Below are 26213 nucleotides of genomic sequence, written 5' to 3' on the forward strand. Positions count from 1 at the left end.
ATAATAATGTTTGTGCGAATGGATATTGTTCTAATGTAAGTTCACAAATGGATACTTCCCGAGAGCACGAGAATTGACGCCGAAGGGCGACGGACATGATATCTTATTTATTATGCCAAAAGAAACCTACACGTACGGTATGACGTGTGTCTGGTCGCTATTTTTTTATTTTTTTTTATTTTTTTACTGGCAAACACAGACCTACTAATAATCAGGGAAAGCGGCTAGTTAACTCAGTGTGCTGCTCTTCTGAAGAATACCTTATGAATCAGATTCCGAAAATTGATCCTGAAGCATGGCATGTAGTCTTGGAGGCGGTTGCACCCGACCGAACAACTCTCACACCCCAAACAAGTAGTGCAATACTTTGCCTTGGTCACCATGATACATAATGTGCATTGCCATCTTACCGAAATACCATGCAAAACACTCGGCGGACAATAATTATGCAGTAAAATACTAATAAGCTTGAACGGCAAAGTCACTAAGGAACGAGGAGCTGTATTCGATTTCAAGACTTGTCATTGACATGTTCAGCATTGGACCGAAAACAGATTGAAATTGAGGGCGCTTAGGGAATGCTAAACGCTCCTAGATCGCTTACAATCATTCACTCCGTTAGCAAAATCATGCACCTGTGCACAAGAAACTAACTTTTACTCTGGTTCAATGTATACCAAGGCTAGGTTTAGCACTATGAGGGCTATGAATTCAGCACCTATTGTTACTCGTTCTGCGTGAATTCCAAGACCCGTTTTGTGTTGTATCGACTTTCATCTGAATAGGCATGCAAGGGCAACCAGCGCTATCCCGCGCTATGGAGGTGGTCGAGGCCCTATATTGCTGGACGATTTAGAATGTACTGGGCAAGAAAGAGACTTGTTCGGATGTCAAGGCAATCGAGCGGGCATGCACAATTGCGCACATTCGGAAGATGCCGGTGTCGAATGCGGTAAGCTGTAGTAACAAACCATTCTCATAATAATTATACTTGTACGCAATGGAATCGGTCCTCACCAAGAAAACGTAACCTGTTGCTACTTCGAGTTTCTTGAGTTGTCAATAATCAGGCAACATGTAACAGATATTTCTAACAGATAAGATGCCTGATGATTTTTTCTCAAGAAATTCGGAGTAGCAACAGATTTTGTTTTCTTGGTGAGGACCGCTTCCATTGTGTACTAGCTCCAGTGCATCCCAGCACTGTTGAGCCCTCTTTCCGGTGGACGGGACTACTTCCCCCTATATATTTGTACATGTATAATTTATGGTATTGCATTGAAACTCCAACACATTCAGCTATATGCCTAAACTGGTCTGAATTGAGTTGAAACTCGGAGCTGTATAACCCTCTGTTAATCATCAGACTGCATGACGATACTGGTGCAAATCGCATGGGCAATAGGAGGGTAGCGATAAAAAAAGCCTCACCAATTTCAGCGCTGTATTTGTTTTAAATTAAAGGGGGTTTGTCAACTGGCTCTATTAAGTTGCTATTCACTCTTGGTGCATGCGCTGGATAAAAATTCTTTTCATTAGTGATGTGGAAACACTATTGACGTTTCGCGCCAGTCACCCATCGTCAGAACTGAATTATTAAGAATGTATTGGTTTAGTCTCTATTTCATAGCCATAGCTGTACGTCGACCTTCGTCTTTGACTTACTTACTGGATTAGTAAGGCGAACGTAAGGCTTCGGCTGCTTCTTGTTTGATAGCATACTCTCTTTGAATCCAGAAATTCAAAGGAGCAGATATGCTCAATGACAAGGCACGGAATATGTCGTTATGTTACAGTGAAGGATAGTTCGGGAGAAAATAACGAGAAAGGATAGAGAATGATAGATATCTCAATGAAGCGCGAAGCGTTATCAAAACTAGCAATGCCAGCGAATGACAGTTTGTATCCCGACTAGAAAGACACTCCTAAAACTGAGGACTAACTGCTAACAAGAGTAAATAACCGCTTACTCTGCCACTAACATCAGAGGGATGGGAGGGTATAAAGTACCACGTCAGCTTTGAAGCTGCTGAGAGAAACATCCTGAAAAACCTTCGTCTCGTTAAATTACAACATTCCTGAACCTTTCTCTATGCCCATGGACAAGGTTTTAATCTGATCTGGGCTCCCAGCTAAGCATCTCGGTGTAGAGCTCAGTGATGGTTTCAAGTTCTACGACCACTTCCAAACCACCTTCAGGAAGTTCCAGCAACGTGTTAATCTGTTATGCTTCATGGGCTTACATTTACCATCATCACACATTGCTGCTCTCCTGTATAACACTTACGTTCATCCGGCAATTGAGTATGCCATTCCAGTCTGATCCCTTAGGATCACGTCTGCTCAGTTGGAGTCCTTTGATGTACTTCAGGCTAAGGCTCCCCGGCCACTCCTGAGGTCTGCGATAATCGACTTTGACAACTATGAATCAAATCGAATTTGAATAACGGATTGTGTCAGTTCGAATCCCTCCATTCTCGCCGGGTTTTCATTTCTCTGATTGTTTTATTCTTCTGGCCCTGCAGTGAGAGTGGTATTTGTGACAAATTTATGCACATCCTTTTGGGTTAGAAATGATGAATGACTGGGAAAACTGTCAATTTTTGTTCCCGAAGTTACCACATGTTCAGTGTATTGGTATCCTTACAATTTATTTCAAACACAGCAGGTTGCCATGGTGATCTCCATGGTGATTATATTTGGCCTAGATTACGTGGAAACGACGCCAATGCATCCTGGTAAGGTACCACGATGTCTCTTCAGGCGGTAGATATGAAAATCGGAGGTTTCTACAAACCTTCCAAGATTGGTTATATTTTGGTAGCCGTGTTCTCAACTTTTCATTGTTCCCATATGGGGACTTAAAATTTCAAAGATTTCGGTATGAATAGCTATATTACTACAAATTTTGGCATGCACAACCCCACACCATAGCCAAAACTTACTGTTTTGGAAACATTATGATACTTTGTCATACAACTAGGTAAAAAATTCTACATTAATGTCTTCCGATATAAGCTAAATTGGCTCAGTATTGGGGGACCATTGCACATGGGAGGCTGGATGCATCTCTAAACCTAAGAGAGCACGTCTGAGAAAACCAGAAAAGCTGGGTCAGGTCATCTCTCCGATTTCGCTCCAGTTTTGCAAGTAGGTTTCCTTTGGGGTCTACAACAACCATGCAGGAGGGCTCGTTGCATAACTTACGGACACCTTGGAACTGGGGACCACCTCGAAATGGTCCCAAAATACGACTGAATACTGGGTGCAAACACGAGCGCTGGTACAGCGTACAGGATTGAGCTGAGAACAAACCACCTTCACTGCCTCACCTGAGTAGTCTTCACACCACCACCACCACATAGAGCCATGGCTACATCAAGGAAAGCAATGGCCATCATCTCCAAATATCACTAAATTGCATCGCTAAAATAGCCAAATTTCAAGGACCACAGCTGAAACCATTTACGGCGTCTATTTTTCTGAACCATGCGCTGCAGGACAGTGAGTGGACTGTCTTCACTACCACCCGGGACATGTCTCGTAAAACGTGTTCCACGTTTTCTGGAAATAAACAAATTTGAATATTTTCACTTGACCACATTGCAACATTGCCAATTTCCTACCCGACGACGGAAAGCGCCTCCTCAAGCTCCAACACCAGGCACCGCTCCAAACAACAGCACGCCGAACACTGAAGCGTGGTCACCTCTAGCAAGTCTGACAAGAAATTTGAGCTGACAACCCTTGTCACTCCAAACAACAACCATTTTCGTCCCTGAAAGACTCGAATTTCACTAGCAGCAAAGCTCTGCAGAAGTGCAAAAAAATATTGAACAAATCGCGATTAGTGCGATCGAAGCACGATATTTTTGCGTCCTGAAACTGGCCGTGCGCCGACCCCGCGTGACATAGCAAATCGACGGATGTGATCGAGTTGATCCACAATCAAGATCAGAATCAAAATCTGGAAGGTGTGCTGAAAGTGCACAGTACCGAAGTTTCCATTCGGCATTTACACTACGGGGATGCTTGAGCAGAGGGAATTAGTTTTCAGGCCCCGGCAACGAACAGAATAAGTGCATATCAAGCCTCTATTTTGCTTGGAGTAGCAGGGTGCGGCAAAGCTGTAGACCAGCAGGAAATGATAGCCAAAGGCCAAATGCTCGCAGTAAAGCATGCTGATTATTCTTGATGTTGTGAAACACCAAACCCCCGAAACAGATGCTTGACACCATCAATTGTCATGTGTGATGCCATCAAAGCTATCTAGTCATGGCTGAGGGCTTTGAAATGTCGCCTAATTGGTTTGAGGATACGAAATTGTGGTATGCTGAACGCAGTTCGATGTACGCTTGTACGGTTCCTTCAATTACACTGATCTCGGCTTCACTTAACATCTGGTGTATGGCGAGTACTATTTTCAACCATACTTTCATCCCCCTGCCACCTTTGTCTATTCACACTCAACGTGCTGTTGTCTAGTTCGAGTAGCTGTACTGGTTAATTATTCACAGCAATGCAGGCCTTTGGCGTACAAAAGCTCAAGTTCCCTGTGGTCGGTTTGCGCGTAAAATTTTCTATGCCTCGTTGGCTGGTTCACACCCTCTTTTGGTGAGTATTTTGGTTTTCTTTTTTTCACTAGTCCTTGTTGTCACCCTAGGCAACTAACTCGCACAGATCACGTCACATTGCGTGTGGGAGAGGGTTCGCTTGTTACAGTATAATGTCAGAATATCTAAGCGGGAAAATAGCGAGTCCAAGTGTGGTTGCAACTTTGTTATAAAATTGATCGTCCAGGTCGCCACCTCCATTAATTTTAATATTTATTATGCCTAACGAATAACGGAGCAGAGTTTACCATGCTCACGGATTGTTTGAAGAAGAGTTCCGAACGGAGGTATAGTGTCGAGTGTTTTCGACTTGAGGAAGACTCTAAATATTCGCAGTCGCACATCTCACTGCAAAAGCCCCGCGACGCAGCTCACCAGATCAAGGTGTGGGTCCTCTGCACTCAGTAGAGTCAAGTCGAGCGAGCTGCAACTCCCGGTGCCGAAAGGCGGGCTAACGCCCCTACATGGCTACTTCCCCTTGTCTAGCCCCCAAGACGAAATGATAGTAGCCGACTGGGCGAAATTAAAAAAATAATAATAACAAAAAAATAAATTTCCCAGCAACGAATAATTCCTCCTCCTGTTGAAAAATTCCTTCCGTGAGAGAAAGCGGTGTAGCTTGTATATAAAATTAACGCATATGCGTACACCTGCCACCAAACACCCAAATGTCCGAGCACAAACCCGCTAGGCCTTGCGGCCAAGCATAATAATACTATGTATCCTCACACGCAAGTGCTCCCCTTGCCTTATTTTGCAAAATCTTTCTCGCCCCAGCGTTCCAAGCAGAGAGCCTAGTTGTGGGGGTTTGCCATTATCTTTTTGTAACATTTATCACTCTTTGAAATATCATCAAGGGTAGCAAATTGCCGTGTACCGAAAAGAGAAATTGGGCAAAATAAGTCAATGCCCACTTTTAATCTATCTTCACTAGTTTGAGAGAAAGACACAAACGGGAAAAGTCTGAAGAAAAAATTGACTGTCACCACCAGGACTCGAACCAGGCACCCTCGCTTGTAGCTAGCGAAGCTCTAACCACTGAGTTATGGTGTAGTCGTCATCCCAGCAGAGACCGTTCAACATTTTGTTCAGACTTTGTAACGCAAACTTCCTGTTAATCCACACAGGCGGGTGGGACGCAGCCCTCACTGTAACCCACACACTTCACGTACAAACTAGCACGCGGGGAGCCCCAAGTCATAAGATGTTAAGTGGTTTGAGGGAAAGAGACCAACGGGAAAAGTCTGAAGAAAAAATGGACTTTCACCACGTACAAGTAGCTAGCGAAGCTTACAGTGCGTTTTTAAAAAAAAGACATTTGTCGATTTTGATTTTTTAGTTTGTTCTCATTCCAAATTTGAATTTTTTTCTTCACACCTGCGTTTGTGTGGGTCTTGGATCGAAGAAAATTAAGTTTGGGAATCGGAATAATATTAATTGTAAAAGTTAGATATTCGGCCGGGTTTTGGCTGAAAATCCGGTTTTAAATGGTTTTCAGTGGGTTTTGATTTTAATTTAAAACGAAAGTTTTAGCAAGGAAAGCTCATCACGTGCATGGTGTCCGCCAGAGTTCAAATCCAGTACAGTTCATCTTGATTCTTTTTTTCTCTTCTGTTTCGGTACAGCGCATGCATGTACATGTACATGACTGTGCAGATGTGCACTGCTGTCTGCAGTTCTCCTAACCTTTGTAGGAAACCAGTAAGTCGTGGCTTTTCACGACTTACTGTGGCAAACTGTACTGAATAATTCAAATGCTGTATTGCAATTAGCTCAATAAATCAAAACATTCCAGCATGCATGTAGGAAACTTCCCTCGATCCCTGAAAAAATGCAGAAAACATTCAAACACCACAACATATCACAAGGGCAATTCGCACAGCACCCATAAAGAGACTAAAAGGAAGCAATACATGAGCGGTTTTACAAGCACACAGGCACACACACACACACACACAAGCACACAATGCAAATAGGTCACAGTTGTGTCTGGTTCAACATCTGCGAATAGTAGAAGACCAGCGAGCGTCGAAACGGCCCCAATAATTCCGTATTTTGTGTTGCACTTGTGACGACAGTATTACACAGTGAACAGATGTGCTAGGACAGCCGACGACGTATATCATCGTTGGCGTCGGCCTCGTCGGTCTTCAGTCACGAACACATCGGCGCAGTTTTTCAAGAATCCGTCCCGTCCACCAGTATGCAGAACAATAAAGCACTTGCCTTCACCTGATGGTGCTTCATTTGGTTGCTTGCCTATACACTCCTGTCACCACTGTCGGACCACCTCCTAGTAACTGTGTAACGCGCATTGACCCACGTCTCATCCAGGTACATGTATGTCTCACTGACACAGGTAGCGATGCCGCCATGACACAATCGCGTGCCGTTCCATCATCATGTGTGTGATACCTCTGGTCTTGCCACACTGGAATCCCAGGGAACGCAACATTTTCCAAGAGCTAGTTTTGCTCATATCTGGAAAATCGTCGATGCTTTCTATGCAGCGAGCAGGAACTTTGTCCAGTGTTGGGTGCTCCTTCGCAGCATAGACTCCGTAAATTACTTCTTTACATACAGCCCAAAGCAAATCCGTCAGGGTTGAATGGTTTTATGGCACGAGTCTCACATTGGGGATTGTCACTCTCGTCATCTCCATCACTGGACACAGACAAGACCAACGCAGCACGCTGATTTTCGCCGTCAGCATCCCTGGTGCATCTGTTCATGGTGGAAATGCTGACGCCACACGCAACAGCAGCATGACGAATGGAATACTTGGGACCAATTCGATGCCCAGCCATTGTTCTCCTCGTCTTCGCAAAAATTGTAAAACAGACACCACCATGTAGATTCTATCATGACCCGTTCGCGCTTTGTTATATGTGGCATGTCGAGAGAACAAGTTGCCACGAACGAAAAGACACTCGAGAAAAAGCAAAATAGGGCCACAAATCATGAGAGCAGTCAGCAACAAAATGATTCGGTCACTATCTCGAGGTCAACAACATCATTGTCCCGGAACAGTTCGGCTTTGTCCGTGATCGCTCCACAGTTGACCAGCTGATACAGCTCACTACTAAGATCGCCTCGACCATGGATAAACGCATCCCTTACGATGCTGCATTTCTCGATTTTGCGAAGGCCTTCGATAAAGTGCCACATGACGTGCTTCTCCAGCAACTCGGGACTATCTGCGATGCTCCGGCTACGAGTTGGTTTAAGAACTACCTCGAAACGCGTACATTCAGCGTCCGCGTCCAACACCATCTGTCCTCCCCACGTCCCGTCAAGTCTGGAGTACCCCAGGGTTCCCACCTCAGGCCATTGCTTTTCCTGGTACATATCAACAGCCTACCCAGTGCCTCGAAACGCAACCAGCACGCTGATGTTTACCTGTTCGCGGATGACACCGCCGTCGGCCAAGCACGAACCAAAGGTACCAGCCCAATGGAGACTGCCCTGCAGGACACATTTGCCTGGGCCGACCGAGTAGGCGGAACCTGCAACCCATCGAAAACCGTTGCTATCTCATTCGCTGAGGAAGGAGCTGCAGAGACCATCCGCGGTATCCAGCCGTCAACCAGTCACCGTCACCTGGGAGTGTTGTTGAGTGAAACACTTAGCTTCCAGGAGCATATTGAACAGACAATAAGCAAGTTTAGACAGCGCTGCGGTCTTCTGTGCCATATGGCTGACCGTTTAACAGGAGACATCGTCAGGAAGCTGAACCTTACGTATGTCCGCCCCACAGCAGAATACGCACCCCAGTATGGGAGTCCTCCCTCTCTGCTGCACAGCGGCTCACCCTTGAACGGCTGCAAGCCAGAGTAGCTCGCACAGTCATGCGGCTTGAGAGATGCCCTTGCCCATCAGACGAGCCCAAGTCATCATTGTTTAAACAGCTGGGGTGGCCAAGTCTATCCTGGCGCAGGAAGATCGCCAGCCTTATGGAAATCTTCCATTTGGTCACCACCCAACCAGAACTTTTTGAAGCAGCGGGATACTGCCCCACGCGTAGTCGCCGCCGCCAACTCGCATTCACTCTGCCACGGGTTGGGAAACACGCCGGGGGTTCATTTCTCTTCCGCACCGCTACTGTCTGGAATGCCTTGCCCGCAGACCTGAGAGCCACAGCCTCGCAGTCCCTGTTTCTTAGTCACATTTGCACGCACTTCTCTGACACCAAACACAATGCCACTCCTCACTGACATGCCTCTGTCCTCCTTCTTTGAGCGTTGCGCTTATTCTTATTAATTTTGTGTTTCTGTTTCGGTACATTTCGTATTTCAAGGCATACCCCGAGGCTATAGGTATCATTGAGTAAAGGACCATTCTGGAACATTCAGCATAATTGTATTTCTCTTGCTAGGCTGTTCATTACGAATCATTAGCCCTCCACTGTCTGCTATCTCAACCCTACAGCCTCCCATTATAATGGAACTCCCTTCAATTTAGACTACGTCTTTGGGAAATCCTCAAATATATATAATATTAAAAAATTCCTCCAGCCACGAGGAGCTCGAAGGACACTCTGAACGAAACGGCGAAATGCCACGAGTCACACCTGGTTCTCGAATTTCGCGCGCAGATTTTCGTGACGCAACTTGCATGACATTTTCTCAACAGTGGCCTTGAGTACGTTCTCAAGGATTTCAGAGTCTATTATATAAAAAACGTACTGTAAGCTATCCGTTTTACTTTTCGGTACATCACGTCCCTTTGGCAGTCCCCTCATCTCCCAAAACTTCACGACCCGAAATGATGCGTACCGGATTAAGAAAAAGCCCAAATACTTCTGAAATTTAAGGAAAAAATTGGACGCGTATCCAATTTCGAAAGAAAAGGTGTCAGCACAGACGCAATCCACAAAGTCAAGTAAGCCAATTTGGCAACCGAACGTTTTCGTTCTCGTCTCATCCTGGGTAAGTACAGGGAATAATGGAAAAATGTCAAAATAAAGCAATTTATTTTATTTATTTATTTATTTATTTCTGCACCTCGTGGCATGTCAAGACAGCCAATTGAATTGAGGAGAGGGTGAGACCAACACCGGAAGAAGAGAAAAAAGAAAATGAAGAGCACGTACACAAAGTGGGAAGGGATTAGCAACTTACAAAGCAATGGGATGCTCAGCGAGCTATGCAGCGGAAGTGGGGACTGTGACTTTGTTTACTGGGAGATACTGAAGTGCTGTCTGACGAGGGTACGGAATTTGGGCATATCTGGAGCTTGTCTAACACTGGGAGGCAGTTGGAGCCACGCGGAGAAGGAGGAAAAGAAAGGAGAATTTACGAATAGAGTAGACCTAGCTAGGGGGAGAAGAAACGCAGTTTCGGGTGGTGCCACCTGAAATGAACCAATTAAGGGACTTTAAATGAGCAGGGTGCTGGTCAAGAAAAAATGAATGTGCCAGGGTGCACTTGGAAGCATCAAGGTAATGTTGAAGAGTAGTAGTGGATGCAGCATACAAGTCTAGATTTGAGATATAACGATCAGTACGAAATATGATGCGCAGTATACGGCGATGGAGAACTTCTAATTTACCTATGTGGGTTTTGTTAATGGTGGACCAGGCAGGGAAGCCGTACGTGAAGAGGGAAAGAATGTATGATTTATAAAAATTAGTCCGGCAATTTTGGGGCAAATGGGACAAGTGACTTGACATTATGCCGACAGATCGGCATACTTTGGACGACACATGATCAGCATGGTGACACCAGGAGAGGGCGGAATCTATGACAATGCCAAGGTGTTTATGGTGGGGCGCTACAAAGATAGGGTGACCGGGATCATGGGGAAAGTGGAAGATGGGCACTGGATCTGTAGGAGGGGGAAAAAGGAGGAGCTCGGTTTTGGTCACATTTGGCTTAAGGTACCAAGTGCTCATCCAGTGAACAACGTCGTTGATACATGTCTGAACTTTGGGGTACAGGGTGGCCTGAGATGGGGAGGAAGCAAGGACAGTCGTATCATCTGCAAACAAAGAAATATTGGGAATTAAATAGGGGAGGTCATTAATGTATGTGAGAAGAGCAGGGGACCTAAAATGGAGGCCTGGGGCACTCCGGATGTCACAGACTCGGGGTCAGATAAGGTTCCATTTACTGTGACGCACTGATTTCGGTCCAAGAGGTAGCTACTTATCCAGGCGAGTAGGGAGCCGGAGACACCATGGGCACGAAGTTTGGCGATCAGGCCCTTGTGCCACACGGTGTCGAATGCCTTGGAGCGGTCGAAGAAACAGATGCAGGAGACCTGCCGCTGGTCTTTTAGGGAGCAGAGGTCTTGGATTATGCGGGACAATTGCAGGGATGTGTTGTCCTTACAACGGAAGCCAGATTGTGCGGGGTGAAGAAGAGGGGAGATATGGTCGTACAAGCGGTCGTACACTATTCTCTCTAGCAGTTTGGAGACGCAGGACTGGAGGGAGATTGGTCGGCAATTACACGGGTTGTTCTTGTCGCCTTTATTTTTGTACACTGGAACGACAGTGGCTGACTTCCATCGTGACGGGAATGTGCCGGTAGAGAGGGAAAGGTTAAAAAGAATGGAGAGTGGGCGGGCAATTGAGTAGCTCAGTTTCCTGAGAATCTCATTGGTGATCCTATCAGCTCCGGGGGATTTGTTCAGAGGCAGTCTTGCAATATACTTGTCAACAGTCGATGAGGTGATGATCAGGAAGTGCAATGTAGTTGCTGGTGGAGGTAGTTATACAGCTATAGCAAAATCATAGATCGATAACCTCACGCTGTACGTGTCTAATAAAATTCATTCAGCAGAACAGGTCAAACACAGTGTGAAGGTGAAGAAATGACTAAAACATAATGCAGCAGTGAGGAGAAGCACTCCTGACACTTTCGCGAGGAACACTTTTGAAATGCGTAGCTTTTAGACGTACAGCGTACATTTTATTTTCTGCACCGTGATATAATGAGTACAGGAAGTTGTAAGCACTTGTTTGTAAATCCGAAAAATGCGAAGTTCGTCCTATTGCATTCAACAGTGGCTCAAATGAAAGCCAACAGTTTGAAATAGATGCCTGTGAAGTTTCACGCTCATTGGGCCAGCCTGTTGCAAGATACTATGCATTGAAGTGCGCTGTGAATACCAAAATAGCATTTCAAAATTTACATTCCAATAATTTTAGACATAATTCTGCGAGTCACGGACAAAGTACTGTGGGAAATTTGTTTGGTTTTGCCTTAAACTGTTGTCATAGTTTCCCCGACTCCTGCAGTACGCGGTCTGAAGCGGCAAAACGAAGTGGATCTGCTCGTACCGTATGTACGTGTCATATGCCCGCGACAATAAAATTAATTGTCGTTGCGAAATATATTTTCAGTCAACAACTATCGATATCGCATTTTTGACGATGTACTGCATGTTTGTACTGTCAATTCTTCGTTACCTAACTGTCTAAGGTGGACTCTACCTTGTGTCGCTGTTTGTTGAGGGTATGGGGAACGGGAGCGAGGACCCGCCGCGCTAAGCGAGTATTCAAAGGAAATCAGATTCAAAAGTTGAACATTTGAACAGACGAAAAATTTGAAAATGCAGTAGAAAGTGATCCCCTGAATGTCTTTGCAGAATCAAATGAGGCGTTTGGTAGTGAGGTTGCAGCTGGACTGGGAAAGTGAGGACTGTGTTGCTGGCGTGCCTTCAAACAGCTCTGAATCGGAAGAGGATGATGACGACGGTAGTACACCTGGTTCAAATGGCAGCCGAATTGTCAGCTGGAGCGCTTTGCAAGAAGCCATGGAAACGTACGGTGTATGTGTTCTTCATGAAAAAAAGCAAGCTTGAATTGAAGGAAGTTGACATAATCGGCATGGCACCAGTGTGCTCATTAGTTTGTCAACATTTCTCATTCACATCAGAACTCACTTTGGCCATTATTGAATGACTGCGTAAAATTCTCCTTCAAGTACAACATCGACCAGCGCAGCGCACTGGCCATGCGCGTGATAGGCAGCAGTTTTGAAGCACTGATCAAGATGTGTGGCATTCTGGATCTGCATCCTCCCATGGTTCGCAAGTCGTATTTTGGACCCTGTGATGCACTTTTCGAGGCAGCAATGACTAAAGCTGACCAAAGCGGCAGAAGACGCTATACAGGACGGATGTAAAGGACATCGTTGTCAGCATGCGGTGCGGATACAGCTCACTGTATGGTATGCAAAGCGTGATTGCCTTAGATATGGGCAAAATTATAGATGTCGAGATGGTGTCGCATTCGTGCCCTGCCTGTTCTCACCGGTCGTCAAAGCTTGAGAAACAGAAGATCAGCCAGGAAGAATTTGACACATGGTTTACCAGCCACCAGGACAGCTGTTTGTGATCAATATCCCAGCTTCAGCGCAGCCCGCAGCGTACACCTCAGCAGCTCTGGGAAAATTGGAGAGCAAGAAACAGTACCATTGCATCAGAAAGAGCACTGAGGAGGAGAAGAAAGCCAGAAAAAGGCGCAGGGCCAAGAAGAAGTGATTTGTTGACGCTGCTATGGAGAAAGAAGGTTGTGCTTGTGGAGCAGGAGAATTTGGGATGTGCTTTTGACTACTACATGTTGTCTCTTTTTTAGATGTCCGGAGCTCACTTGATGCAGCATAAGTCAAGAACGGTTCATGCTATTGTGTTGAATGTTACGTTTTTTTCGCATCTACGTTTTTCTACCTATCCAATGAACCTACAGTATCTGAATTTCTTGCAAACCGTATTGACTTTCTGCTGAGAAGAAGCGATCTGTGTTTTTTATGACCGTCCGGGTGGTAACATTTTGATTGTTGTTAGCTGCTCAGTAGCTCTATCTTCTCTTGATTTGAAAGGTTCATTGGATTGCCATATGCATGAGGTCTTGAGAGAGTAAGTTTGGAATGCTTTCTGTTGCAAAAACTAAGGTTATGCTGCATAAACTTCATGGTCCGTGTTTTGCGCAACGCATTTTCTCACAACCTTCTCTTATCTCCCTTTTTTATTTATTCCCAGTATTTGTTTTCTGACATCGGCCTAGTAAAATGATGATGCTATGTTGAAAATGTGAAGCAATTCTAAAGATGCGTTCTGGAGATATACTGGACAGCCTACGGCAGGTACCATTCTGGGTAGACTGCTACCTTAAACTACTCCAAGGCCTTCGACGCGTCATCACAGAGTAGTAAAATTACGACTTAGTGAGCTTTAAACTCTAATAAGGCCCTTGGCGGGAAATGTAATGATTGATCATCCCTGGACGATGAGACAGACCTCGTTATAAATGAAATTAAACACAAGCAGCAACACTCCACGCACATGTCTATTACAAATATTTTCCGAGCTCAAATACAATCTATTCACAGACATACTTCAACGCAATTTATAAATTGGAGTTGGAAACATTGTTTGCTTTTGTGTGTGTTTCAGCTGTGAATGTTCGTCTTGCGGGTGGATCCAATCCCCTCAGAGGTCGTGTGGAGGTTCGCTTGAGCAACGGCACATGGGGAACCGTGTGCGACGATTACTGGGACATCCGAGAAGCAAATGTCGTTTGCCGCCAACTCGGGTAAGTTAATGGCATAGTCTCAACCAAATCACCAGATGTCGCGCCCCCATTGTTCGCCTATCAACTCCAAGTACGATGGTAATGCACAGGAAATACTGATCCTTTTAGCGTCCTATTGGAATGATGGTGGAGAGGCAATGCAATAAAAGATTTCAGATTGAGGCCGCGTTTACACGGCGATGAAACGAAACGAAACAGAACGAAAACGGGCTGGCCTCGAATCGTTTTCAAACCGTTTACACGAGAACGGCAAATCGTTTTGAACCGTTCACACGAAAACGAAAAACTGGCGATCAAGCTGAAGTTAGCACGTGCTGGCTTGGCGCAAGAGCAGGAAGTAACACGTTAGTTGGAGTTGCTACGTGCTGGTGGTCGCAAAGGTCAGGTATTTCCCGCGAAATATAGTCCCGCGCGGAATGGTTTCCATGACCGCGCTCCGTTTCCAATCGTTTTTACTGTTTTCACCGTTTACACGAGAAGGAAAACGTTATGAAAACGTTTTGAAAACGTTTCAAGACACTTTGAAGTGCGTTTCCATTTCGTTCCGTTTAGGTATCGTTCCGTTTAGGTATCGTGTAAACGCAGCCTGAGCCAGGCATGTGGAAGAGATGCACTTAGGCGCGTATCGTCTAGTCTGCTAGTCTGTCTAGATTTAGAAATCGCCAGATCATTTTTTCCTGGACTCCATTTCCAAGTCAACCACCTTTAATGGTGCACTGGCTGAGACCCCAGGTAATTTGTTTATGCGAATGGTTATTATTATTCTAATGTAAGTTCACGGATGGATACTTTCAGAGAGCACCACTATTGATGCCGAAGGGCGACGGGCGTTATGCATTATTTCGCATGCTGTCTTTGAGGCTGGTGCACCTGATCGCTCCAGGAATCTCCCTCTGAAAACGATTTGTCACAGCTACTCACACTACTAAAGTGTCAATCAAAAGAGTATTGCAATACATCGGCTTTGATCAGAGTGATACATTAGGGAAAAGTCCTCCGCACCTACACTGTGCATTGCGATGTGAGCGAAATATGCGTACTACTAGGTGGAAAATTATGCAGTTTGAACACATACTCGGGAAGGTTATGGTTACCGAGGATCGATGAGCTTTTTGTGATCCAAAACTTATCATTGATAATTATGTTCTGCATTGGACCGAAAACAGACTGAAATTGAGGCCGCTTCAGGAATGTTTAACGCTCCTAGATCGCTTATAACCATTTACTCCGTAGGCACAAGCATCCACATGTGCACATGTAAATATAATTTCATTCTACTTCAATCCATACCGCGGCTGAGTTTAGCGCTATGACTACTGAGAATGCAACATCTGTTGTTATTCTCTCTACACGTGAATTCCAAGACCCGTTTTGTGTCGAATCGTCGTTCATCTGAATAGGTATGCAAAGGCAACCAGCTCTATCCAGCGCTACGGAGGTGGTCGAGGCCCTATATTACTGGACCAATTAGAATGTACTGGGGAAGAAAAAGACTTGTTCCGATGTCAAGGTAATCGAGTGGGCGTGCACAATTGCGCTCATTCGGAAGATGCCGGTGTTGAATGCGGTAAGCTGTAGTAACAAATTATTCTCATAGATCCACTTGTACATGTATATGGCATTGCATTGAAACGTTACAAAAATTAGCAATGTAAATGGACTGATTTGGTGGAAAAATCCTTGGGTTATAGGAGTGTACTGATAAGTAATACCGCGGAGACAATAATAATGAAAAAGAACAGTGTATGGTTGATATCTCCAGAAAGAGCGAAGCGCTATCAACACTAGCAAATCCAGCGAATGACAGTTCTGTATCCCGTCAAATACCCACTGCTGCCATTCAATATGTCTCATTGCTGGGTTGCTACTTGGTGCCGTCAAATTATATGGTCCTTTTTAAAAACAAAACAAAATTAAAAAATACGGCTCTCTCAAGGCTTAAGACTAACTGCTAAAGAGTACGTAAGTATATAATACAAACTAACCTTAGGTTTATACGTGGAATATAAACTGAACACAAACCGAGGCGAAGCCGAGGTTTGTGTGATAGTTTATATTCCACGTATAAACCTAAGAGTAGGTTGTAGTATATTTATACCAGCCTTTATACAAACCTCCATTCAACTCTACCGACTTTTTTGTGAGCAGTATCAGCCATTAATCATTACCCTTGTCTTCTACCGAAGAGATAGCCATTCTTCATTACTTGTGGAAGACAGTAGACTAGGCTACTAGCACTGTACAGCGGTTATGCATGAGTCAACAGTATCGCTTTATCTAGTCACTAAGCCAGTGCAGAGCTTCCTCCAAAAAGTGAGAACTTTCGTGACATTCTTTAGGTGACGACGTTGGAGAACACGGTCAACTGCTTGTTTCCATGGTGAATTTAGGCGCGCAAATTTGGGCACGCTTTTTGAAGTTATAAGCAACTTGGGCACCCCATATCTGCCACTTCCTCCATTTTGGCAGTTGTGGTAACATTGATTTCACTATTGATCCAGATCAGTCTGAAGATCCACCCAAGAAAAGAGTTTTCGGAGCGTCAACGAAGGAGGACCAGCAAAAACTCATCTCTGACGCTGTTCCAAAGAGTACACACTCAGCCACCCAGTATTGGGTACGGCTCTTCACTGATTACTGCAAAGATCAAAAAGCTTCGACTACGAACTTCTCCTCAATCCCTATTCCGGAGCTTTCAGACCTAGTTGGCTCTTTCTACGTCGATGCGAAGACGCGCCATGGAACTCCTTTCTCAAAGAACAGTCTTCTGGCAGCAAGAAGTGCTATACAGCGTCATCTGTCTTCTATGCGAGAAATCAACATATTCAGCGATGAAGCCTTTGCAAGGACCAACAAACTATTGGATGGTGTACTAAAGGCACGCAAGCGCGCAGGCAACGAACCAGCTGTAAAGCACAAAGAACCACTGTCTGAAGACGATCTCGGAAAGCTGCGCACATATTTCGAGGATGTCGTCGAAACAACCGACGCGATCAAGCTGGCGTTCTACGTTTGGTACCAGCTAACTCTCCACTTCTGCCTCAGAGGTGGTGAAATGCAGTCAAAGCTAACGAAACGCGACCTCGTGTTTGAATCTATCGACGGACAAGACGTGCTCAGGCTTGGAACATCGTTTATGTCCAAGAATCACCAAGGGGGCTTGACAGGATCGGACTGGTCGTCAGCAGGAGTAATCAATGATCAAACGCAGCTGACAGCAATCAAGCGTTACCTTGACAAGCTTCACCCTGACCAAGATCGCTTGTTTCAGCGCGCTGTGAAACCTGGTAAGCTTCCTGCTGATATGTCATGTTGGTACACACGCTCACCGCTGTCGCACAATCTGTTAGCAGGAATGATGAAGAGATTGTCTGAGCTCGCTGATCTTTCCATGGCTTATACTAATCATTGTGTACGTGCCACTTGCATTACCAACATGAAGCGCAGTGGCATTGATGATAGGCGAATTTGCAGTGTGTCAGGCCATCGTAATGTTCAATCCTTATCTGCTTATGATCGCCCCACCACAAAAGATTCTTGCTCTGTTGCTGTTGATCTTGGCTCTGTGAAAGCTGTTCCGCCTGCCACTTGCAAAGAGAATTTTCCACTGCAACCTTCATCCATAGCCACTTCTGTCCAGGCTAGCCCTGTTCAGAATAGTACTTCTACTGTGAGTTCATCTGCTTTGGCTCCCTATCTGAATGCTGCTGCTTCTACATTTCAGAACACATCTATTGTGTTCAACATTCATGCTGACCGTGCTAAGCAAGCTCGCAAAAAGCTAAAGAGAAAGCGCTCTACATCCGATTCTGCTGCCTAATCCTGCTGCTGACAGTGTTGTGGCCCTAAAAAAGGCGTTTATATTCAAGTTTATATTCAGGTTTATATTGTGATTTCAGGTTTATATTCAGGTTTATATTGAAAATATAAACTTGAAATCTCTGTTGAAGTTGAATGAGAGTTTGTATAAAAGGGTGGTATAATCAAGAATACATAACGCCCTCCTCTTGCTACTAACATAATGGGGGATCAGGGATTGTGCGGTTGAATGCAGCTTTGAAGCTCCTGAGCTTGCTACTAACATAATGGGGGATCAGGGAGTGTGCGGTTCAATGCAGCTTTGAAGCTCCTGAGAGACGACAGTACTCCGACTGCATCCGGTAGGACGTTTCAGGGGGCATCACCTGGGGAGGCAGGGCGATCTTGTCCCACACGGGTTCGTGTAGGGAGCAGACGAAGCTCCAGGGCGAGATCCAGGCGCATCCTACGAACCACACCGCGTACGAAGAGATCCTGGATGGATGTACTCGAAGTGGTGTGTATATCCACAGACGAAGACCTGGACCTTCTGCCGAAGAACCTCTCCGGAAAGTAGTAATTGACTTGCCTCCCGTTATAAATTTAACACTCTTACCAGCAAATAGGAATTTCTCCTCAGACGTCAAGAGGCGATCGCGCACTCCTTGCGAGATGAACGTGAAAGTGTACCAGTCGGCCTTCCCATTTAGGTCCAATTGGCTGAGTTCGGAGGGCTTAACACCCGATCTAGGCAGCTCCTTGATCAAAATACATGGTCCAAGGGCCGGTCCCTGTGGACCCTAAACATAAACGAGGCATGCGCAGGAGCTCCAGAAAATGTCCCGACCTCCATCGTACCAACATCTTGTTGGATTCGAAACATAAACATGTTGTACTCGTAATTACAGGTGTACCAGGTGTAAGGAGATGATGATTTCGATAACGTCGTAGCAGGTGTGTCGCTAAGGTGCGCCGAAAATACACAGGGACGACGACTCCATATGGCACTAACCGTACAGGAATGCCTGAACAGAGGAAATTAGTCTAAGAGAATCAGTGCATATCAAGCGTCTTTTTTGCGTGGAGTTGCAGATGACGCCTGACGGCAAAGCTGTATACCAATAGAAGATGATAGTCCAAGGCCAATCACTCGCAGCAAGGCATGCTCATTATTCTTGATGGTGTGAAAAAACGATCTCCTGAAACAGATGCTTGACACCGTCATTTGTGATGTGTGATGCCACCAGGGAATATCTAGTCATGGTTGAGTGCTTTGCATTCCCGCTTGATTGGTATAAGGAAACGAAATTCTGTTATGCTGCCAACAGTTCGATGTACGCTAATTTGGTTCCTTCAATTCGACTAATCACGGTTTCAACTCAAATCTGGTGCTTGGCGAGTATTCTTTTCAAACAGACTCTCCGTCCTGCATACACCATTGTCTATTCACACTCACCGTGCTGTTGTCTAGTTCGAGAAGCTGTACTAATTAATTTCGCGCAACAGCCTTGCGGGGCCTTTTTCGTACAAAAGCCCAACTTCCTTGACCCAAGGCATTGTGTACGCTGTAACAGTGCTAATTACATGGATTAAGAAGGAAACGCCACGGTGTGCAGGTAATCACTGTTTCCCTCTCTGATAAGAACTGGGCACCACACTGAACATAATTATGGAGCAGAAGTGGATAGACGGCGGTCGGTTTGCGCGCCTATTATTCTCTGCCTGGTCGTCTGATTCTCATCCAGTTTTGGTGAATATCATTTCTTGTTTCATTTTCACTAGGCCTTGTTGTCACCCTAGCTAACGAATACAAACAGATCCTTCGCGTGTGGGAGAGGTTTGCTTGTTACAGTATAATGCCAGAATATGTAAGCGGGAAAATCGCGAGTCCAAGTGTGGGTGCAAATTTCTCATAAAATTGATCGCCGAGGTCGCTACCACAATTAATTTTAATACTCGTTATGCCTAACGAATCATGGAGCAGAGTTTACAATGATCACAGAGCGCGTGAACAAGAGTTTATTTGAGAAACAGGGCGATACCGTTGACTGCTTTCTTCTTCAAGGAAGACTCTCAATAAATTTCCCAGCAACGAATATGTCATTCTCCTCGACTTGTAAAATTCCTTCCGTCGAAGAAACGGGTCTGGCTTATAATACCATGATATCAAGGCATTTGTGTAACGAAATCGAACTTTTTTACCGAAAAAATTGGTCATTCACTTACACTTTGTGGTGCGACTTAAAATTTAATTCAACCCCAGCAAAGAATTACATCTACATGTCGATTACAAAATATTCGTAAAGCTCACACACGACCAATTCAAGTACATACATCAATTCCATCAATTCAATTACCCACTTCAACGTAATTTAATTTGAGTCATAAACTTTGTTTTTGTGTATTCCAGCTGCTCTAAATGTTCGTCTTGCGGGTGGATCCAATCCCCGTAGAGGCCGTGTGGAAGTTCGCTCGAGCAACGGCACTTGGGGAACCGTATGCGACGATTCCTGGGACATCAAAGACGCAAATGTCGTTTGCCGCCAACTCGGGTAAGTTATTGGCATTATTACAAGTATTATTAAAAAGCTTACGTGCTTTATGACTGATTCGTATAATTATTCGTTGAACGTTTTCCCTTCAGAAAGATCACTGGAAACTAAAAAAATATTCAAACTCAATATAAATACGCACAAAGCAGTAAAAGATTTGAACGTGAATCCGGCGTATGGAAGTGATACACTGAATATGGCATACCTGAGGAGACCAGAAAAGCTTGGTTCTTCTGTCCCTCCAATTTCCATCAAATTTTCAAGTTGGTTTCCTTTGGGGTCTACAACAAGCAAGCGAAAGGGGTCGCTGTACAACTTACGGAAACCTTGGAACTGAGGACCACCTCGAAATGGGTCCAAAATACGACTGAATTTTGGATCAAAAAACGAGCGCTGGTACAGCGGACACAATGGATCTAAGAACAAAGCACTACTACGTCGACATTACCTCACATGAGTAGTCTTCACATCAGCCACCATATAGAACCAAGGATACATCCAGGAAAGCAACGGCCATTATCTCCAAACATCATGAAATTGCATCGCTTAAATAGTTCAATTTCAAGGGCCACAGGTGGAAACATTTACGGCGCATATTTTCCTGAACCATGCACTACAGGACAGTGAACTATCTCCACTACACCCAGAGCATGTCTTGGATAAAGTGTTCTACCTTTTCTGGAAATAAACAAAGTAGAATATTGTCACTTCACCCCAATGCAACATGGCCAATTTCCTGCGCGATGACAGAAAGCGCCTCCTCAAGCTCCAACACCAGGCGTTGCTACAGATACCAGCCCGCCATACACTGCCGCGTGGTCCCCTCCACCGCTGAGAAGGAATGGGCACTGACAACCCTTGTCACTCCAAACAACAAACATTTCCTTCCCTGGGCGACTCGAATTTCACTAGCAGCAAAGCTCTGAAGATGTGCAACAAACATGTGCGTCCGGAAACTGGCACTGCGCCGTCTACCGCGTGACATAGCATATCGACGGATTGGTTTGAATCGTGGAACAATCAAGATCAGAATCAAAATCTGGACGATCAGGTTGATCATCAACATGGGTCTGGCTTCTGTTTAACTCAGTGTGCCATTCTTCCGAAGCATATCTTATGAATCAGATTCCGCAAATTGATCCCGAAGCATAGCATGTAGTCTTTGAGGCGGATGCACCTGATCGCTCCTGGAATCTCCCTCTGGAAACGATGATTCAAAACTACTCATATCAATAAAGTGTCGATCAAAAGAGTATTGCAATACATCGGCTATGGTCAGCGTGATACATTATGGAAAAGTCCTCCACACCTACAATGTGCATTGCGATGTGCCCACAATATGCGTACTACTAGGTGGACAATTATGCAGTAAGAACGAAGAAGCTAAAAGCGTATACTTGAAGTAGTTACCAAGGATCGAAAAGCTTTCTTAGATTCCAAACTTGTCATTGACATGTTCTGCATTGGGCCAAAAACAGAGACAAATTGAGGCCGATTCGGGAGTACTAAACGCTACTAGATAGCTTACAATCAATCACTCCGCTAGCACAATTATGCATCTGTGTACATGTAACTAAGTTTTCTCTCTACTTCAGTATCCTCCGCGACGAAGTGCAGCACTATGAATTCTATGAATGCACCATCTGTTGTTACTCTTTCGGCGTGAATTTCAAGACCCGTTTTTGTGTTGTATTGGCGTTCATCTAAATAGGTATGCAAAGGCCATCGGCGCCATCCAGAGCTACGGAGGTGGTCTGGGCCCTATATTGCTGGACAATTTAGAATGTACTGGAGAAGAAAGTGACTTGTTCCGATGTCAAGGCAGTCGAGTGGGCATGCACAATTGCGTACATTCGGAAGATGCTGGTGTCGAATGCGGTAAGCTGTAGTAAAAAACCATTCCTATCTACTTGTACATGCATATGGCGTTGCATTGAAACGTCACAAAATGCAGCAATGTAACTAGGCTGAATTGTGCTGAAACCCTGCGCTTCATGGCTATCCGTCAATGCTCAGGCTACATGATGGTACTAGGCGGAAATGTCCCGTGGTATTAGGAGGGTAGCGATAAGTATTTCCGCGGCAGTTTTAGAATTACAGATTCTATATTTCGGTCCCTATTTCATAGATATGATCGCAAGTCGACCTTATTCGCTGATTGGCTTACTTAACTATTAAAGCGAACTTAAGACAACTACTGCTTCTTGTTTGTTTGTTTGTATACTTTATTTGAATTCCCAAATCCAAACGAGCACAATTGTTCGATGACAAGGCAGCGATTGCGTTATTGTGTTACAGGGAGCAGGGTCTGTGGGAACATAAGGAGAAAGAAGGTAGAATGATAGATAATTCTCAATGAAAGTGGGAAGAGAAGTCTGAGGATGCCTTAGCTTTGCCATGTGCATGGAACGCATCGTCACAACAATGACCTAGCCGTTTGCTTCTGGTGTTTCCTGCTTTTAAGTACTGGTGTGTGGTCTATTACAAATATTCTGCAAGCTCACATACAATCAATTCAAGTACATACTTCTACGTTATTTATAAATTGGGGTTGCAAACGTTCCTTTTTTGGGTGTTCCAGCCGATCCGAATGTTCGTCTTGCCAGTGGATTCAATCTCCTTATAGGTCGTGTGGAGGTTCGCTTGAGCAACGGAACGTGGGGAACTGTATGCGACGATGAATGGGACATCCAAGACGCAAACGTCGTTTGCCGCCAACTCGGGTAAGTTAATAGAATCGGCTTCAACACAAAAATACATTATCATTCACCAATCTACCCTAAATATTCCTTGGTGAACACATGCTTAGGTAGATCCTTTTTTTTTCATTGGCTACATGGCCAAGCTTTCCTTGTGCACCGGCTGGTCCCGTTTTACTGACACCCGAAGTATTTTTATGCGAATAGATATAGTTGTGATGTAAGTTCACGAATAGATATTTCGGTATAGCACCAGTGTTGATGCCGAAGGTCGACGGGCGAACCTGATCGCTCCAGGAAAGCTCCTCTGAAAAGGATGAACCAAAGCTACTCCCACCGCAAAAGTGTGGAAAAGAGAGTCAAACTGAAGCCGCTTCCATAGTGTTATTCGCTTCTAGATCGCTTACAATCATTCACTCTGTCAGCACAATCATACACCTGTGTACATGTAAGTAAGGTTTCATTATCCGTCTCTCTAGACCGCGACATAGTGCATCGCTATGAATGCTATGAATGTAGCACCTCTTGTAACTCTTTCGGCGTGAATTCCAAGACTGGCTTTGTTTGGAATCGTCGTTCATCTGAAAAGGTATGCAAAGGCAACCAGCGCTATCCGGGTCTACGCAGGTGGTCGAGGCCCGATATTGCTGGACAATTTAAAGTGTACTGGAGAAGAAAGTGACTTGTTCGGATGTCCAGGCAATCGAGTGGGCATGCACAATTGCGGACATTCCGAAGATGCCGGTGTTGAATGCGGTAAGCTGTAGTAACGAACCATTCTGACAGATCCACATGAACATGTACATGGCAATGCATTGAAGCGTCACACTTTTTGGAATGGAAATGCTGGAACTGAGCGGAAACCCTGAGTTTCGTGGCTATCCTCCAATCCTCAGACTGCATGATTTTAGTGGTGGAAATGTCCTGGGGTTATAGGAGGGTAGCAATAAGAAATACCACGGAACCTTTAGAATTGTAGCTTTTATTTGGTAGAATGGATTTGGATGGAGAGCCAAGGATAAATTTGTTGAAAAGAAAAAAGGACAAAGGAACTATAAAGTTAGACTGTAATGCCATTCTGGAACATGCAGCGGATATTATGTATTTTTCTAGCTAGGTTGTTCATTAGCCATCCACTGTTTGCTGTGTCAACCCTACAGCCTCCCATTATAATGGAACTCCTTTCAATTTCGACTATGTCTTTAGGAAAGCCTATTATATGTATAGAACAAACACCGATGTCGTGTTGTGTATGGGAATATGAACACTGCTATAAAAGCCGAGGCGTAGCCGAGGTTTTTAAGGACAGTGTTTTTATTACCATGAACAAAAGACAGAGGTGTTTATTCTATTTATACCTAGCTTCGTTTTTGGCCTGAAATATTGGTCCGAAATAGCTATTTTAGTATCCCAGTATACTATTCTAGTAGTATACTACTGTGTGTAGGTAGCATTGCGTGTTCCAGACCTAAGACCTATCTTTCAACCAACATCTGCATCAACACCCTGGTGGCTGGGTGGTCAAGATAGGTGCTTGGGAATCTTATGGTTGCAGGTTCGATTCCTGCTGAGACTTCCTTCTTCTCTTCAATTTTTTTCTTTTTCAATTGGAGAGAAAATTTCCAAGTCCCTTGAAAGTTGAAAAGTTACAACCTCTAAGTGGGTAATATAGCAAAGTATATACCCCAAGTTAAAGTGGTGAATATGGAGATATATATTCACCAGTTATAGATCGCAGGAATTAGTGGGGGTTAATATGATCTGGGTATAACAAATTATAATAAAAAATGTCCTCCACCATCACTTGTTACTAAACATATAGCTCATGTGATAACGTTCCACGACACTGGCCGACGGTACTGACGTTCAATGTCAGTATCGTGCAATCGCATGAGCTGATTACTTAGTGACTGGTGATGTTAGTGGACATTTTAGCGTAACCTGTAGTTCCTTGGTCCTTTCCCATTAATTGTTGTTCTCTATTTCAATTATATGTGAGTCTACCTTAGTTGCTAATTGGCTTACTGTGATTTTGCAGCCAAGGAAAAGAGAATTCAGGGTGAATTATGCAAGCCTATCTATTTCCCCTACTCGTCTACCTTTTCTCAGATAACAGCAGCGTTCGCCTTGTGGGTGGACCAAGTGAGATGGAAGGCCGCGTTGAAGTTCGACATAACGGCTTCTGGGGGACAGTTTGTGATGATTCCTGGAGCATAAATGATGGTCATGTCGTCTGTCGTCAACTCGGGTTAGTGTCCTCGGTTTACTTGTAATCCTTTGACTTATGTAAAGGTGAATGAATTTGGGTTTCGTTATTTCCACGTGCAATGTGAAGGCGTGATAAGGGGAAATTACTCATGGGAAAATTAAATAAACTGGCATCGAAATTCAAGCTGCCATGGCGTAATGACAGGAGAATATATATGAATGCAAGCGTTAAATGGATCCATGCCGTGCCCTTAATCTATCTCGCAAGCCAAGTTCATTAGCACTCAGTGTTAGCATATTTTAGCAGGTAGATTCCATTCCTCAACAGCGTGAATACGGTAGAAGCAGGCAGGCATAGTGGGATGATCTAGGACCATGATTGCGAAACAGGAGTGCCAGGTTCAGGCTGTCTTTGGAAACGGAAGGATGTTTTCCAGCTACGCTCCAATCCCCAGTTGACTGGGAATTTGTAGCAGGCACGAGGGAATCAAGGATGAAGTTGATAGGGATATCCGTCTTCGACCCCTTTGCGGTAGGTTCGATCTATTCACTTCCCACCAATTCAGAAGCTGTAGCTGTACCTTGATCCTTTGGAGATTGTGGCGGTTTTGCGGATGCGGAAAAGTCGGTCTCCAGACGAGTCTGACGCGAACCATGATTTTTATACACAGAGTGGACATCGCCAGATGAGACAGACGCGGCAGAGGAAATCGGAACGCGCCCTATCGCCATGGCCCTCTGCTTTCCTAATACTTGCAATCGTCCGTGAAGTCCAAAATTTGATAGAGTATTAGTGATTCCT

The 26213-nt window shown here is 44.7% G+C and overlaps 2 protein-coding genes across 2 annotated transcripts in view; both read left to right on the forward strand.

Moving 5' to 3' along the window:
* The window catches only part of LOC135815327 (protein broad-minded-like), an 85130-nt gene that overhangs the window by 37716 nt on the left and 21201 nt on the right, over nt 1–26213 (forward strand). The window lies entirely within an intron of this gene.
* Nucleotides 791–23231, forward strand: LOC135813676 (deleted in malignant brain tumors 1 protein-like). The gene is made up of 6 exons (XM_065326719.1): nt 791–952; nt 14016–14154; nt 15555–15721; nt 20363–20504; nt 22216–22382; nt 23086–23231. The coding sequence occupies exons 1-6, from the start codon at nt 910–912 to the stop codon at nt 23229–23231; spliced, it is 804 nt and encodes a 267-aa protein (XP_065182791.1). The 5' UTR covers nt 791–909.

This window comes from Sycon ciliatum, chromosome 4, assembly GCF_964019385.1.
Source record: "Sycon ciliatum chromosome 4, ocSycCili1.1, whole genome shotgun sequence".
Classification (NCBI taxonomy): Eukaryota; Metazoa; Porifera; class Calcarea; order Leucosolenida; family Sycettidae; genus Sycon; species Sycon ciliatum.